The sequence below is a fragment of the Jaculus jaculus genome, chromosome 7 (assembly GCF_020740685.1).
Source record: "Jaculus jaculus isolate mJacJac1 chromosome 7, mJacJac1.mat.Y.cur, whole genome shotgun sequence".
Taxonomy (NCBI): Eukaryota; Metazoa; Chordata; class Mammalia; order Rodentia; family Dipodidae; genus Jaculus; species Jaculus jaculus.
In genome coordinates, this window is record NC_059108.1 from 141,831,633 (window position 1) to 141,848,211 (window position 16,579).

Here is a 16,579-nt window from a genome sequence, read left to right on the forward strand (position 1 = left end):
ACCAAGTCCCATAGCTGGCAGGCACGACATTCCACACAGGTTAGATCTTGCTGCCGTTATAGGAGGGAGGAAGGAGCCAACCCCTAGCCACTGGCCCAGGCTGGCCGAAGACCTCCAAGGTCATTAGAACCCCTCAGCCGGCCATGGAGTCTGCTAGCAATGAAAGGACGAGAAATACATACAGCCTTTGTCCTTTGGGTTTCAGAATGATGTAGGCTCAAGAAAAGCCAGCCTGGGAGAGAGGCTTAGTGGGTTGACGCACTTGCCTAGGAAGCCTAAGGACTCAGGTTCGATTCTCCAGGTCCCATGTAAGCCAGATGCACATGTGGCACACGCATCTGGAGTTCGTTTGGGCCCTGTTGTGTGGTCCCCTCTGTCTCTAATTAAGAAAAAAAAAGCCAGCCCAAATAGAAACTTCTCAGTGGCCACTGGAATTATTCCAAGGAAGGCCTGCCTAGGCGGAAAATGTGACTCTGCAAAAGGAGGCAACGGGACCCCAAAGCCACAAAGTCCTGAGTTTGTAATTAACAGATAGCTCTGGCTCTGCAGTTGCCCCTGTAGCTCACCAGGGAAGGGCACCGGAGTCACATGGAAAATAACCTCCCAGTGGGTTTTTGATGTGTTGAACCTCTTTGTTTTTCTGAATTTTAATGAAGGTCTTTCCAGGCAGGATGCCACTGAGAGAGGAGCAGAAAAAGACTCCTGTCCACCATGAGATGTTTTGGGGAGAAAGCAAGAAAAACAACGAAAAGGATGGCCCTCTGTTTAGGGTGGGTGGGATTCTGCTCCCATCTGAGCATGTTCTAGAAGCTGAGAGGCAAGGCAGATAAGCCGTGGTGTACCAGGCCAGGAGGGTCACAGGCTCCTGAAGGCAGGGACAAGGGAAGAGGGACACTGTCATGGTTGTTAGGCTGGCCTCCTGAGAGCAACCGGGAGGCTCTGGGGGGCCTGTGCAGATGGGACATGATGCAAACAGAGGGGAGAAAGCAGAGTGCTACCCAAACAGCCCTCATGCCCTGCTGAAGCTGGGGCACCTTAACACACCCACTGATGGCCGTCCACCCTGCACTCCTGGAGCCATGATGGTGATGGCCACAGCCTCACCAGTTCACGCATAGGCCGTGAGACGAGTCAGGAACCCGCCAGGACTCTGCGGGACACTGTCTGCAATGTCCTGCAGTCATATGTGGGTGCCGCGCTCCGGGGGGGCGGGGGGCTGGGCTTTGGTGAGAACACACGAAAAACCTCTGGAGAAGTGGCGATTGCTCTAGGATCGGCCTTCCTCCTCCTCCTTCCCTTTCCCTGGTGCTCAACGAATGCGGAGGGTTTGGAGTTCTTATCCCACTGGTCAAAGATTGCCCTCCTGGGAGCCAGGCTCGCTCAGTGGGTAACGTGCCCGCTGCTCCAAACTGAGCAGCCGAGTTCAATCCTACGGAAAAAGCCAGAAGCTGGGGCAGGCTTCTGTAATGCCAGCACCCTGACAGCGAGGCAGGAACCACAGCAGAGAGAGAAAGCCCACCTCATAAGAGCTGGAATGGCAAGGAAGGACCCAAAAGCCTCCACACACGTGTGCCGCACTCCCCCACCCCACACGGATGAAAACAAGTCGCTCCCCGGCCAGCTGTGGTGGCCGTGCCTGTAGTCCCGGCAGTGGCTGATCCAGAGCCTGGGACACACAGTGACACCTGGTATCAAAAACCAGAAGTTACTTTCCTTCCCTCCCAATGAGTTGTTCCCAGAGGGTGCTAGGAAGAAGGGCAAGAGGCAGTCACAGAATAAAGCTATTTATTGAATTTGAATGTTCCAATGTGGTCTACTAAAAATAAATATTTTATTACAAAATATTCTGTATAAAATTCCAAGCGGCTTGTAAGTTCCCCTGGCTTAGGCTTATTGCATCTGTTCAAGTGTAGGAAGAGACCCCGGGTCAGGTGTGCCTGGGCAGGCCCGCCGACTCCTCCTTCTCCGCCTGCTGCAGGTCCCACTCGGTGAGCAGCTCGGAGGACACCTCGGTGTACAGATGGTCCCAGTCCCAGCCTACATCATCCTGCCAAGACAGAGGTCCCTGAGTAAGAGGGAGGAAAGCCTTCTCTGCACTCTGGCCAGCTTCCCACCCTACCCAGGCCCCAGGGAGACGCAGGCCAGGCTGGGGAGCCTGCTGGCTCTCGGAGGGGAGGGCTAGGGCGTGCGAACCCTACCTCCCGCACTTCGTGCTCCGGCGCAAGGACTTTGGTGAGAAGTTTCAAGTCGATCTCGCCATCCTGTGAACACACAAAAGACCAGGCTGGGCCCCTTGAGGGGGTTGGTAATTAATTCTCTTGGAAAGTTCACGGAGAGGGCTTTGTGTGTGAAAGAACTCCCAGAGTGCCATGGTCAAAGCGGGGGAATCACATAGCCACTAAAAAAGGAGGGAAGGCTGTGACATCCTCCAGGCCAGGAGTGCACTGTGGGGCAGAGCATATACCCATAGAGAGTATCAGGTGCCCAGGGTGTACCCAGGGAGCAGGCAGGAAACTGGCATGGGTTTCCCTGGCCTATAACAGGCCTAGACATGAAGTGAGATAGCTGTGACAATGTCTCCAGTATTGCCTGGCAGCCTTGGAGGCATGGAGGAGGTTCCAGAGCTCCGAAGGAACTGAGAACTATCCCCATGGAGGTCATCTGGAGCCAGCCCCCCAGAGCAGCACAAGTCGGCCCCTCACCAAGGTCTGAAAGGCCGAATACTTCATGAGGTCGTTGTCCAGGTCACGGTAGGTCATCACCCGGTTCACCTGGACGCTGGAGGAAAGAGAATAGGGAGGAACGGTGGGCAGGACCAGTTCCCGGAGAGCCGCTGGTCAAACCGCATGTACAGACAAATGTCCAAAGGGGGGAGAGTTAGATAAGCCCATTGCCACAAAGCTCTGCTCTGTGCTGGGCCTACAAGCTCTGCTCTAGATGGCATCTACAGTGTGCTCATGTGCGCGTTCTCTGCTTCCTCAGTAACATCACGCTACCTTCACCTACCTGGGCGGGGCTGCCACCTGCAACACAAAGTCTTCTTCCTGCACGTCTTCCAGGTCCGGAATCACAGGTATTTCTGCAACGAGAGGAGGCGGCATGGCGGCCCCGGGTGGGGACGGGGCTCCGGCCTGCTTCTCCGCTCTTTCCCACTCAACCCCGCAGCTGGGGCTGTGGCAGCCCAGAAACCTCGATGTGTTGTTTGTCACCCAGATGCTCCAGCGCAGGCTGCTACCGAACCGGGGGTACAGATCAGAATCAGACTGCTGTCTCACTGAGGCTTCCTTCTCTGAACTTTCCAGACACAATTACAGACATGTGCACAGACACGGAATCGCTGTGCCCACCAGTCTACCAATATTGTGCAAACAGGGAAACTGAGAGTCAACGTGTCACTTCATCATGGAAACTTGACTAAGTCGCCAAAACTTTGTCCACGGAGACAAGCAAGGCCTCAAAGAAACATTTTTCTCCAAATGAGTATTAACTGACTTTTTGTCGTTTGCTGTGTGTGTGATGCATGTTTGTGTATGTGTGTGACAGCGTGGGCACGCGTGCGTCACAGAGCACATGCAGAAGTCAAAGGGCGCCGTCGTGCGCTGGTCTTCATCTTCTACCTTGAGACAGGCTCTCCTGCACTCACCAGGCTAGCTGGCTCAACACGCTTCCGGTGCTTTCTCCAGTGTCTGCCTCCTGCCTGGCCACTGCGTGTGAGGACTGCAATCTTATACTGCTGGGTCTGGCTTTACGCAGGTTCTGGGGACGTGACCTCAGGCATTCATGCCTGCACCCCAACACTTATCCAGTGAACTCTTCCCCAGCCCAGGGTTTGGTTTTAATCGAATGCAGCAAATTTAAAAGATGGGACAAGAAAAAGGGTCACACGGGGATGAGATAGTCCTGGGAATCCTAAATCAACCACAAGTAAGCAAAGAAAACTTCCAAAGAGATGAGTAAAGAAACCCTTTGTTTCTGCTGCTCTCGACTAAACTCAATTTTCTTCCTTCTTTTCTTTCTTTCTTTTGGATTTTTTTTTTCTAAAACAGGCATAAAATCATTCCAAGAACAGCTGGGAAGAGCCTTGCTACTTCCAGTCAATTCATTATTTAGACTTTGTGACTGCTCTAGTCAAGCTAAGCTAGCATATATAAATGTCATTTCTATGGCTGGTGTCTTTATTATGACTGCTGACTGCCGACTCACAGATGTACCTAGAAAGAGAGAAAATGAGTAAGAGAAAGACACAGAAAATACAATTGAAACAGGCAGAGAGGGAGAAATGGTGAAAAGGGCTAAAAAGAAAAATTACTGAAAGGGGAAATGAACAAGAGACACATAACACCAAATAACGAATGGCAGTTAGCAACAAGTCCTGTGTCTAAACGAGGCTGCTCAGAGCGAGATCCAATCTCCGTCTTCTAAGGAACTGGGGACGGAATCACTAAGCTTCCGATCTTGTGCCACTAGACACTTAGCATTCCTTCTCATGCTCCGAGTGATTAATGCAGCACACTGTGCAGGCTGCTGCCAAGGACACTCTGTTGGCTCCCCAAGCCCAGGACCAGGGAGACCCCCCGGCTGTGAGACCACACAGCCCCACAGAGAGGGACAGGGAACTGTGCTTCGTGCCATCGGCAGCCTGACAGTTTTGGAGTGAGCTCACTGTTGGCTCTCCTCAGACATGAAGTCCAGCCTGAGATGAATATTCAGAAGTTGGTAAGAAAATGCCCCACGCTGAGTTTGGGGCTCAGGACAGGATCTTCCCAAACTCCCCTTTCCCTCCTCAACTTCAGCATTTGGGTCCTGTCAACTTGGTCCAGGATCTCCACGCTCCGAGGAATTATACTTCTGCCTACTGTCCACCGTCACTCCTCATGGGCTTCTCTCCTGGTCCCCACCCCCGTCTTCCAAATGTGCACAAAAGAGTGTGGGGCCGATCCATCTGTGACAGATCAGAGGTCAGCGCGGGCCTTGGCAAAGGGCCGCTCGCAGTGGCACTGGTGGGGCTGGCCACACAGTGGGACTTCTCTCTAATTGGAAGCCTGGTGCCCGGTAGAACCCCGTGAAACGCCTGAGTGGGACAGAGCCAGCGATGACAGCCAGGCCAAGGCAAGCTGGAGCACTCCGTGCAGTGACAGCTTGAGCCATTGCAGCAGAGGCAGGCTCTCCAAACCCGGCCCCCAGTGGAACAGGTGGCTGTGGAGCAGGTTTTGGGCAAACTTCAAAGAACTTCACAGTTTTATAGTTTCTGATTTGCAATTGAGACCAGTACTTGCTTGTGTGTTCAGAAGATGGGGAGCTGATTCCTCCTTCCTTCTCTTCATCCCCCTCCCCAGTCACCCCCTCTGTCACATATACCATGAACAAACCTAGAAGAACCTAAAGCAGACTTCAGGAATCTGTTTCGTCACTACGTTATGGACAAGGAACCATCCCACCCGCTTCCTGTCACACAGCAAGGTGACTGGTACACGCAGGCTGTTGACCCAGTCTAACCCAGGATGTAGAGTGTAACATGAGAGCGCAGCATTCCAACAGGAATGAGAGGTGGGGACAGAAGTCAGGCCTGGTACTATTGAGAAGCAGCTGCTGTTTTTATCTGACTTCACATTTTGCTGCCCTGGGGCCTAAAGTCAGGACCCTGCGCAGGTCAGGCAAGCACTCTCCCTCTGAGCCTCCTCACTAGCCTGACTACCATATTGTGTGTGTGTGTGCATGCACGCACATGTATGTGGTGTGGGTGTGTGCAGGTGCATGTGTGTGAACATGCATGTGGAGGCCAAAAGACAACCTCGGTGTCGTTCCTCAGGCACTGTCCACCCTGTCCTGAGACAGGCCCTCTCACTAGCCCAAGTGGGCTACACTGGCTGGCCACTGAGCCCCAGGGACCGCCGGCCTCTGGCTCACCTGTGCTGGGATTACAAGTGTGTGTCATCACACCTGGACTTTTCTATTTTTTGTATGAGTTCTAGAGATTGAACTCAGATCTTTGAACTATCTCCTCAGTCCATCAACTTCTATTTATTTTTTTCATTTTTCTCCAAATTTTTATTAGCAACTTCCATGATGATAAACAATATCCCATGGTAATGCCCTCCTTCCCTTCACTTTCCCCTTTGAAACTCCATTCTCCATCATATACCCTCCCCCTCTCAATCAGTCTCTCTTTTGATGTCATGATCTTTTCCTCTTCTCATGATGGTCTTGTGTAGGTAGTGTCAGGCACTGTGAGGTCATGGGTATCCAGGCCATTTTGTGTCTGGAAGGAGCACGTCAACAACTTCTATTTAAAAAATAAAAACAAATAATTTGTCCCAATTTTCTTTTGTGCTGCTGTTACTTGAAACATACTGATGGACAGAGACAATGAGTAAATGAGCAGGTGCTCAGGAGCACAGGCCTAGAGTCAATAGTCTGAACTCTGGCTCCACTGTGTTCTGGCTGTGTGACTCGATCCCCCCATGCCTCAGTTTCTCCATCTGTAAAATGATCACCAATGCAAGCCACCCGTATGGCTGCTGCAGGTATCAAACGCAGTCATATAAAAGAAGCTCTGTGTCCAGCACAAAATAAATATTCAGGAACTTCTTCCTGTGCAGCTGTCACAATACTGAGTGTGTGGAGAAACTCTGGGGCCCCGCGTGCATTCTTCATTTAGTCTTGCCCAGTGATGATCAATGTTTAAAAGAGCACAGAGGCAAAACAAGATTAAGCAGCTTGTGTGAGGTGAAGCCCTTCACAAGCAGCAGAGCCAGGAGTCCAACTCCTCTGAGGCTCTCAAGTCAGGAAGATTTCCTTTCAAATGGAAAGCGCCTTCAAAGACACCTCTCCTAGAGTAGAGGGCTGAGACACTTTCACTTCTGCCTAACACTTAATGACCCCTGCTTTGAGTATCTCCCTGGATTCCTGTAACTGTCAATAAGCTAAGTCCCCTTCCTGACTGAATGGACCAACTTGATATTAGAATGGCAAAAGCATCAGAGAACTAGGAGCCCCACCCCACCACCATGTCTCATTAAGCTAGCTCCAAGATGAGGGGCCTGGGCACCTCCAAAAGCCCTGGGCAGGAGATGAGGCAAGAGCCATATGTGCCAGCAATGCCCTGGGCCTCGGCCCTCATCTCCTGGCCCGGTGCTGCTGTGGCACAGTGGAGCTTCCTTATACGCAGCATCTGCTGTCCCCAGGGAGAGTCCTGAATCTAAGGTGTCCTTCATGGCCTTACATGCTAGCAAGCTCCTCTCTACGAGCTATCTCCACTGTTAGCTATCTTTCAAGCTATTTAAGCTGCTTTCTTGGCCCCACATGGTGCCTGTTCAGCCATAATATGAGAAGCTATTTGTCCTCTTGTTTATTAACCAGTCTGTCTATCCATCCATCCATCCACCCACCCACCTGTCTACCCATACATCCACCCATCCACCCACCTGTCCACTCATCCACCAGTTATTTGGGGAGTAGTGACTGAGCCTCACTATGTGAAAGGCACCCCAGGAGGTGTCACCAGTGACAGCGGCGAGCCGAATGGACAAGGTCTTGGAGCACCAGCAGACAGGAGACAACAAATGGAAATAACGTGCTGCTGGCAAGTGACAATATATACTTGGAAGGAACCTAACTGGGTTAATTCTGTGACAGAATAATAGGGAAGACCAATTGTCTTATTTTTCTAAAGTAAAAGTCACACTACAGATGCAACAAATTCAAGTGCTGTAGAAAACTTTAGCATGAAGTTTCCCTTCTTTTCACGAGACCTAGTGGTCTCCCTAAACATAACCAAATTCTTTGGGCATATATTTTCTAGGGGAATTTCAGCATATCACAGCAACCTGTCCTTTGAAGTGCTATATCAGTGCTGGGAAGATGGCTCAGTTAGTAAAGTGAAGCATGAGGACCTGAGTTCAGATCCCTAGCACCCATGGCAAAGCTAGGCACACTGGCACATGCCTGTAATTCCATTGCTGGAAAGGTAGAGACAGGCGGACCCTTGAGGCTTGCTGGCTAGCTAGTCTAGCTGAACTGGTGAGCTCCAGATTCAGTGAGAGACCTAGTCTCAAAAAAAAAAAAAAAGGCTGGAGAGATGGCTCACCACTTAAGACGCTTCCCTGCAAAGCCAAAGGACCCATGTTTGATTCTCCAGGACCCATGTAAAGGTGGTGCAAGCATCTGGAGTTCACATTCAGTAGCTACAGGCACTGAAGAGCCCATTTTCTCTATCTGCCTCTCTCTAATAAATAAACAAATAAGTAGAATATTTTTTAAAAGATGGAAAATGATTGAGGAAGATGCCAGATGTTGACTTCTGGTCTCTACGCACACATACATACACCTGTACGTGTGTGCTTGCACACATACAAACACACATATTCACACAACACATACATGCAGATGCAAGAAAAGTGTCTGCGAATGAGAACACACTCCCTACGTATTGTCCTGCAACGTGTGTCCTTCTGGACATACAGATGGTATCTTCTTTGAAATGACTATCCAGTTTCTACTGAGTGAATGCCCATCATGCATTTAACCCAGTCCAGACAGGACCAGATTCAGAATGTGCGTGGCAGGTGAGGATTTTGGAGAGGACTGTCCAAATGAGAGACAGAGCGACCGAGAGCTGAGGAGAGCTATGATCAAGCCAGGCAGGATAGCAGGCGCGAGGCACTTGTAGAGAAGTGACCTCGGTCAGTGTTGGCGCTAGCCCAGGGTGGCTGGAGTGTGGGCAGAGGGGCATGAGTGCAGCTGGAGAGAGAGCGTGGTGCCAGATGAAGAAGGGTCTGCGCAGCCAGTGAGGAGCAGGTAGATACTGGGTGCCTGCTACACGTGCGACTCCTTTTAAGCAGGGTTCGTACTTATAACAGCAAGAAATCAAGAGAGTAAGGAATATGCACAGCCTTCCTGGGTGAATCTTCTCTGAATCCCTGGGGCAGAATTCAGAGCTTGAGACTTTGACCTTCCATAATTCATTCATGGGCTCATGTAGACCTCATGACCTTGCAGGAGGCAAACTAAGTGAAACCTGCACATCTGCCTTCTATAGATGGTGAACTAGCTGAGGGCCAAGATATGGCCCCCAAATAAAGACAAAATAAAAGACAGATGAGCAAAACTGAGTCAACTGCTGCCTCCGAGATCCAAGCATCACGTGCAAGGAGGAGCCATGCCGGTCTCCTCTGTGTCGCCCCCGTTGCAGAGGGCTGCCAAGTCCTGGAGTCGTCTAAGTAGGACTCCTTCCTCCAGGTCAGCCAGCGATGACCCGTGGCTACCACTGGCCTGGAGAACGACGTAGCAAAGGCGTTGTCTCACTTGTGAGCTGCAAGGCCTGCCGGGAGAAGCTTGTGTATACATGAGAAGTAACAGATGAGTGCAGACAAGGGGATAAAGAGAGTCCTTCACTCGTGCGCCCCGTGGACCCTCCGGCTCCAGCGGAGGCTGGGTCCCACCACTAGCGGTTCACTGATTTCAGTGTTCTAGAAGCTCCCAGCAGAGGCTTCCTAATGCACAGCAACAGCTCTGAGAATTGATTTCACAAAGAAAGATCACCTAATGGAAAACTCATTTTGATACTAGAACACTCATCTGCCACCCAACAGACCAGCTAACAGAGGAAGCCACGGAAAGAAGAGGGGTTGGGGACGCAGCTCAGTTGGTAAAGTACAAACATATATGAGGCCATGGTCCAATTCCCCAGAACCATAAACAGATAAACGAGTGCTGTCTATGTAAATAGAAATAATGTAATACACATTTATTAACACCAGCATATCAATTACAACTGGTTCCAAAGATGCAACACACTGTCATTTGCCCTGAAATACATTCAACATGAATCGTTTCACCATCCATGCAGACTAAGACGCTAACTGCTTAGCCAAGTCTCGAAGGGATCTTGTTCCACTCCCAGGGCTGAGCTGCCTCTTCCAGTGAGGTGACCCCAAAGCTCCGCAATGCACCATGTGCAACCCTGTGCTCCCATCCAGTTGTTTGTACTAGGATGGAAAGTGACTCCCCCTCACCCCACCTTGGGCTTTTCATGGTAGGGTCTTGTTCTAGCACAGACTGACCCAGAATTCACTATGCAGTCTCAGGCTGGCTTTGAACTCATAGCCTCCCAAGTGCTGGGATTAAAGGCATGCACCACTATGCCCAGCTAAAAATATTTATTTATTTATTTGCAAGCAGAGAGAGAGAGAGAGAAAATGGGCGTGTCAGGGCCTCCAGCCACTGCAAATGAACTCCAGATGCGTGCGCCCCCTTGTGCATCTGGCTTATGTGGGTCCTGGGGAATCAAACCTGTGTCCTCTGGCTTTGCTGGCAAGTGCCTTAACCACTAAGCCATCTCTCTAGCCCCTAAAAATATTATTTATTTATTTATTTGCAAGCAGAAAGAGAGGAAGAATGGGCATACCAGGGCCTCGAGCTGCTATAAATGAACTCAGATGCATGTGCCACTATGCATCTGGCTTTCCGTGGGTACTGCAGAATCAAACTTGAGTCATCAGGCTTTGCAAGCCCTAACCACTTAACAACCTCTCTAGCCACCACCTGGGTCTTTTGAGACAAGGTCTCACTCTGTAGCCCAGGCTGGCCTGGAAGGACTCACAGCAATCCATCTGCCTCAGTCTCTCAAGTGCTGGCATTATGCTGGCTCACAAAATGATTTCTTAGATACACCATGCACATCACATGAGCTCTTCACCTGGAGGAGGGAACAAAGGAGGTGCCCTGTCTGGGTCCTACCCAGGCTAAGATGTCACAGGCAGGAGCCCAGGCCCCAACTCCTGTCCCGTCCAAGCTCTGCTCTTTGACTCCCCTGCTCCCACAACCATTTTTGTTTTCTTTTGGCCTAGCTAGGGATTGAACCTGGGCCTTGCACGTACTAAGTGGCAAGTGTTCTGCCACCGAGTGACACCCCGGCCCTCTGCTGATTTTCTTTCTAGTAATTTCTGCATGTGTCCAGGCAGGTCTACAGAGCGACATGAAGTCACTTCTGCATCCTAGCACTTTCTTGCCCTGGCATCTTACTACCTGACATCAGTGGCTGGCTTCTCTATCTTACAGGGTCCCTCTACTACATCTGCTAATGGTAAACACATCTTCTCGCCACTTCTTCCGCTCTGTGACCTGGCCACTGTGGGGCATTCACATGTGGTTAGGGCTCACATCCACCATTCATAGGCCTAGTGCAACCACCAAGCCACCCGACAGGACTGTGGACATGCCGCTTCCGATGCCCCCTTACGAGTGTCCAGACTAACCTTCCATTCTGAGCTGGAGCTCGGCACACATCAGCAGAGCTTGCCAGTGAAAGAAAACCGCCGCGGTATCTCTAGGAGAGGCAACTTGAAGACAGAGAATCATGATTTTTCTCTGCAGCTGCAAAACTTTGTTTTACTGAATGCTGTTACCTTCTGCATCACGTATAGGGAATTTTAAACAGGCAAATGGAAGAAGGTCTGATTGAAGATGAAGTTAAGTGAAAGAAATTGGTCTCATTTAGCACATGACAGGATTCATCTGTGTTCCCAAGTCCACTGAGGTGGCATCATGGGCGTTTCATATTCATGAGCTGCTGCGACACTATGTCCCCTCATTTACAAAGAGCCGTGTTCAGCAAATTCTGTCCCTGTGGACACCCCGTGCATTTCATGGTCTTGTCAGAGAGACATCAAACGCTCCAGTAACCAAATACCAGAAAATGGCTTTAATTAGTGGATCTCAATCGTATAAATAATTTTTTTCTAAGTTAAAAAATGGAGAATTTTCTAAAAGGAAAAAGGAGAGGGGAAAGCAGGAAGGCAACAGGCTTTGGACGCCTGAAGGAACAAGGGAAAGAGGCCTCGGAGGCGCTCTGAGCGCTCCCCACACTCCCAATCCGGGGATGAGGTCTCCGGCCCTCGGCAGGCCTGGGGTACAAAGACTGCTCCCTGTGACTACGGCTGCTTTAGCACAGGGTCCAGGCTTTCCTCGATACTGGCAGGTGAGGTGAGTGGTGTGGAAAGTGCTGGTGGTCAGAAAGCACCAGAAAAGCGTGGCTGGAACCACGCTACGCAGCAACCTGAGGACAGCTGTGCTGGGGAGTCCGACCGAGAGCAGGTGCCTCCTGCAGGGCCAGCACAGGGTGGTGCTGGAATCTACAGCTCCTATGTTGCGGGGCTGCATGCTCCTGGAAACCCCAACTCTCCTGATGCCTTCGCGAAGGCAAAGCACACTTTATGAGAAGGACGGTCAAAACAATCGTTTCCCCCCACCCGCCGCCCCCGTGTCGTGACAAGTCTCCCAGCTGACCAAGGGCTAGATATGAAGGCTTGGACATGCTCGATCAGCATGCGGTTCCTGAGAGAGCCAGGCCTCCCCACAGCCAGGTTCTAGCTGGCTCATCGGCACAGAAGGGTTTGTTGAGAGCAGCCATGTGGTTCATGACATCCTGTGGTGCAAAACAGCACCTGATCCCATTCCATTACCCATAGAAAGATGTCACGTCTCTTCTGAAGGAGTCCTCAGAGTGACACTCAGATGCCAATCTCCTTCATCAGTCCTCCCGATCCCACTGAAGGTTCTATAGGAACCAGTATTGCCCGTGCAGATGGCACTGGCCCAAACTGACCCACGTGGCCTATTCAGGGGCAGCACTTGTGGGAGATGCACAGGGTCCATAGGCTTCCACAGGGGTGAAGACCCCATTCCACAGGGGCTTTAGGGATCCCATTCTGAGAAGGTTTCTGCATGTCACCTGCTAGAGTGGCCTCTAAGGAACACCATCTCACTGATGAATGACAACTGGAAGAAATGAAGAACAAGTGTACTGGCATTTTTCTCCAGCTTTTACCTGTAGACCTGTGCTAAGGACAAGGAGGGGTAAAGGACTTTAAGTGTGACGACGGAACGAGTGGCTGGGAGGATGGAAGCTGAGGAGCTCTCCGCTCTCTTCAGTGAGACCCAGGATGAGTGACACGGAATTAACGTGACAGAGGGAGTACCGTCGCAGAGGCGCTGGGTGAGGTATGTCAGAAACCACACATATCTGATGTTATTTCATCCTCTTCGTGTTATGCTGGGGAAAAAAAAAAACAACAAGACAAACTACACTGCCTTTATTCTAAATCCTTAGGTTTTGTGTTTTTCTTTATATATATATTTATTAAAAAAGTGGTCCTTTGATCGGTGCCACCCGTGACACCCCACATACGGAACGCTTCTGAGCAGTTCCCTCCACGCGAGGCCACTGCTGGTGACAGCCAGCTGGTTTTGATCACAGCCATCCTGAATCGGATTTTCATAAGATAGATGAGGAGTCTTACTGCTGCTCTCTTATCAGATGAGAAACGGAGGGGGAGGGGAGGACTGGTCCTGAGGGAAGAGCGCAACAATCAAGGGCTGCGTGGCGCTCTCTCTGTCCCTCCGCTGCTGCAATTTTCAAAGGAGTTTGCCTCGGGCACTTTTAAATGATGGTGTCTCAATTCTGTAATCATCTTTCAAGAGCTTTCTCTTAAAGGGTCTTTTAGGTAAACCTAGTCCGTCAACCACAGTTATGGACTCGGGAATCACATACTCAATATGTGTCCTCCTGTGTGTATGTGGAGGCACGAGTCCACATGCAGTGAATTTTTTTTTTTTTTTTTTTGAGATAAGGCCTCACTCTAGCTCAGGTTGACCTGGATTTCACTATGTAATCTCAGGGTGGAATCGAACTCATGACATACAGTCCCTCTCTCTCCTTTGTTCCCATATATATCTATGGACCTTAGTGTCTCTGAGGCTACAGTTTTCTTTCATGTGGACCTGTCTGCTGAGCAGCTCACCTGTTACACTCCTCAGCCACCCACTCCCTTCATAACTGTGTGGGAAAAGGACCATGTCCCTCTCTGAAGGCTGGAACACTGCTCACAGTCCCATCTGGACAGCTTCAAAATACTAAACAGGGGGCTGGAGAGATGGCTTGGTGGTTAAGCGCTTGCCTGTGAAGCCTAAGGACCCCAGTTTGAGGCTCGGTTCCCCAGGACCCACGTTAGCCAGATGCACAAGGGGGCACACGGGTCTGGAGTTCCTTTGCAGTGGCTGGAAGCCCTGGTGCGCTCATTCTTTCTCTCTCTCTCTGCCTCTTTCTCTCTCTGTCACTCTCAAATAAATAAATAAAAATTAAAAAAAAAAAACTAAACAGGAGTATCTTGACCCTATCTCTTCTCTCTCTGTCAGACAGGAAAAACCTAGGAAGTTGCAGAATGGATATCCCATTCTCCATAGTGGTTTCAGGAGATGTAATTCTTTTTCACATTCTCAGTGATTAATGTTGGATGGTCTGTTATGAATCCTATTCCTCCAATGAGGCTATAGGGTGACAGAATGCTGAGGGTCCTTTCTCTCTGTGTTCCTGTAGGAAGGTTACACAACCTGCTTCACTGAAAACATATATTGCATACAGGGCATGTCCTCAGTCTTCCCATTTTACCTTTTCAGACAGGGACATACAAGTAGGTTGTTCATGTGAACAAGGAAAATGGAACCCCACAGAAGATCAATGGTGACTTCATTTTAGGCAGAGCTGTTGAGACAGTCATTCTGGCAAGTCTGTTATACTGGACTCCGAAGTGTCCCTCACAGGTTCATGTTGTGGACAATTGCTCCCTAGCTGGTGAAGCCTTGAGAGCCTTTAGGAGGTAGGGCTTGGTTAATGGGTTAAGCCTTTCGAAGGTAATACCAGGCCCGTGACTTCCTCTCTGTTCTAGATCCATGGTGAAATGGATCTGCCACAGGATCCCATGGCCACGAACTGAGCTGCTCCACACGCCTTCTGCCATGACAGGCTGAGACGCGCTGAGGCTGTGAGCCAAGACGAGGCTCTCCTTCCTCACTGCTGACAGATACTGAGGTCACAGTGACATTACATGATGTAAAAACAATAGGCTGTCACTTGAAACATGAAGCCCTCTCTCTTGTCTCTACAAACACAGCGGCAGAGACCTGGCCAGAACTCGGGGCTTCCCTGTGCAAGTCAACTGTGTTAAGTAGGACTATGGCTGGGCTGACAAATGATCGTGACTGAATCCTGAGCTAAGCTTAACATAGTTCTCAAAGCCTTTCCTTGCATCCTGCCTTTTGGTGTCTAGAGGAATATAGCCAAACTGTCTCTGCTCTGTTTACCAAGTTAGGTAAGTCCAAATGTCTCTCCATCCCATGAACAAAAACCTACTTGGGAACGGTGAACCCGGTGAATCCTGGCTCCACACCTACTGAGCAACTCACGCTGGCTCACAGGAGCCTCCTGATACACTTCTAGGAAGTCTATGTGTAAGGGTGCTATGGTTCGGATACTGAATGGGGCCAAGTGGTAAAGGCTTGGCCCCATGGAGGTACTGGAAGGTGGTGCCACTTTTAGGAGGTAGGGACTAGTAAGTCCTTAAATCACAGGGCAAGGCATGCCCTTGAAGTGGACAGTGAGATTCTGGTTTCTTCTTTGCTTTCTGGCATGTGAGGTGAACAGTTTGCTTTGTAATATGCTTCTTGTCACAGTCTTTCAGAACTCACCCCCCAAGCCCAGCACTCGGGAACTTCCAAAACCATGAGTCCAAGCAATTTTTTTTCTCTTTATAAGTTAGTGATCTCAGGTATTTTGTTACAGTAAGGGGAAGCTAACTAAAAGACTGTGAAACATAAACATCGAATATACATCCTTATAGTGCTATGTTACAATATATCTTCCTTGAGTTATGCTTTCAAAATGATTTATAGCTAATGTACCTACTCAGAGGGAATTTAATATAACAGCATGCTGCTTCCCACCTCATCCTAACTCTGGTCAGTGATGTCATATTGGTAGAATGAAACCAGCCAACAAGGGTCTGTTTGTACCACAGAAGTTGGCAAATACTAGTGATCGTGACTGGATTTCATCCCCTAGAGAGCTGAGTATTAAATTATCAGCACATCACTGCTTATTAGCCATGTGACCTCAGTGAGTTATTTAACGTCACAAAGCTTTCGTGTCCTCCTTGGTGAGATAGTGATAATCACATCGTCTCCTGGGCACTGTACGGATCGGCTGGGGCACTGCAGGTACAGCAGTGAGCAGTGCCTTCTGCGAACTCCTCATTTCATACTCTGTAAGCAGAACAAGGCACAGACAAGGAGAGGGCAGCGCAGACCTCGGACCAGCGAGTCCTCATCCCCCTCCCCCCTGTCCTTGCCACAACTCTCAGCAGAGGCTGTGGAGACACACAGTATGGGTGTCGAGGAAGTCCTGGCAGAAGACGTGGGTACCTATCCCTAGTAACTCTGAACTTAAACGAACTGATTGAAGGAGCATTATTTACTAAAGCATCATAATAATAGTTTACTAAATTAGGGAGGCAAAGGAACTAGGTTCAGGAGCCACGTAGGAAGTCCCACGGGCTATATGACGCTTGAGGAAGGCAGTGGAACATGAGACATTCTCACTGAGTACAAATGGGGGTAAGGTACCAGGGCTCCACTTTATCTGTTCCTAAAGAGTTCTTTCCACCTTTCCTTTCTCCTTGTTAACACGGGTTAGGCTCAGGGTGACGGCTGCTTGCAGAGAAGGGATAAAGGACAGAGCAGATGGGCC

At 50.0% G+C, this 16,579-nt stretch overlaps 1 protein-coding gene across 1 annotated transcript in view; it reads right to left on the minus strand.

The window, feature by feature from the left end:
* Positions 1 to 1,768: 1,768 nt before the first annotated feature.
* Positions 1,769 to 16,579, minus strand: part of Ift43 (intraflagellar transport 43) — an 89,373-nt gene continuing 74,562 nt past the window's right edge. Inside the window, exons 6-9 of the mRNA XM_004649394.2 lie at positions 3,007 to 3,079; positions 2,703 to 2,778; positions 2,199 to 2,261; positions 1,769 to 2,047 (exon numbers count right to left, since the gene is read on the minus strand). Coding sequence (XP_004649451.1) covers positions 1,928 to 2,047; positions 2,199 to 2,261; positions 2,703 to 2,778; positions 3,007 to 3,079 — 332 coding nt within the window. The 3' untranslated portion in view covers positions 1,769 to 1,927. The remainder of the gene's footprint in view (positions 2,048 to 2,198; positions 2,262 to 2,702; positions 2,779 to 3,006; positions 3,080 to 16,579) is intronic.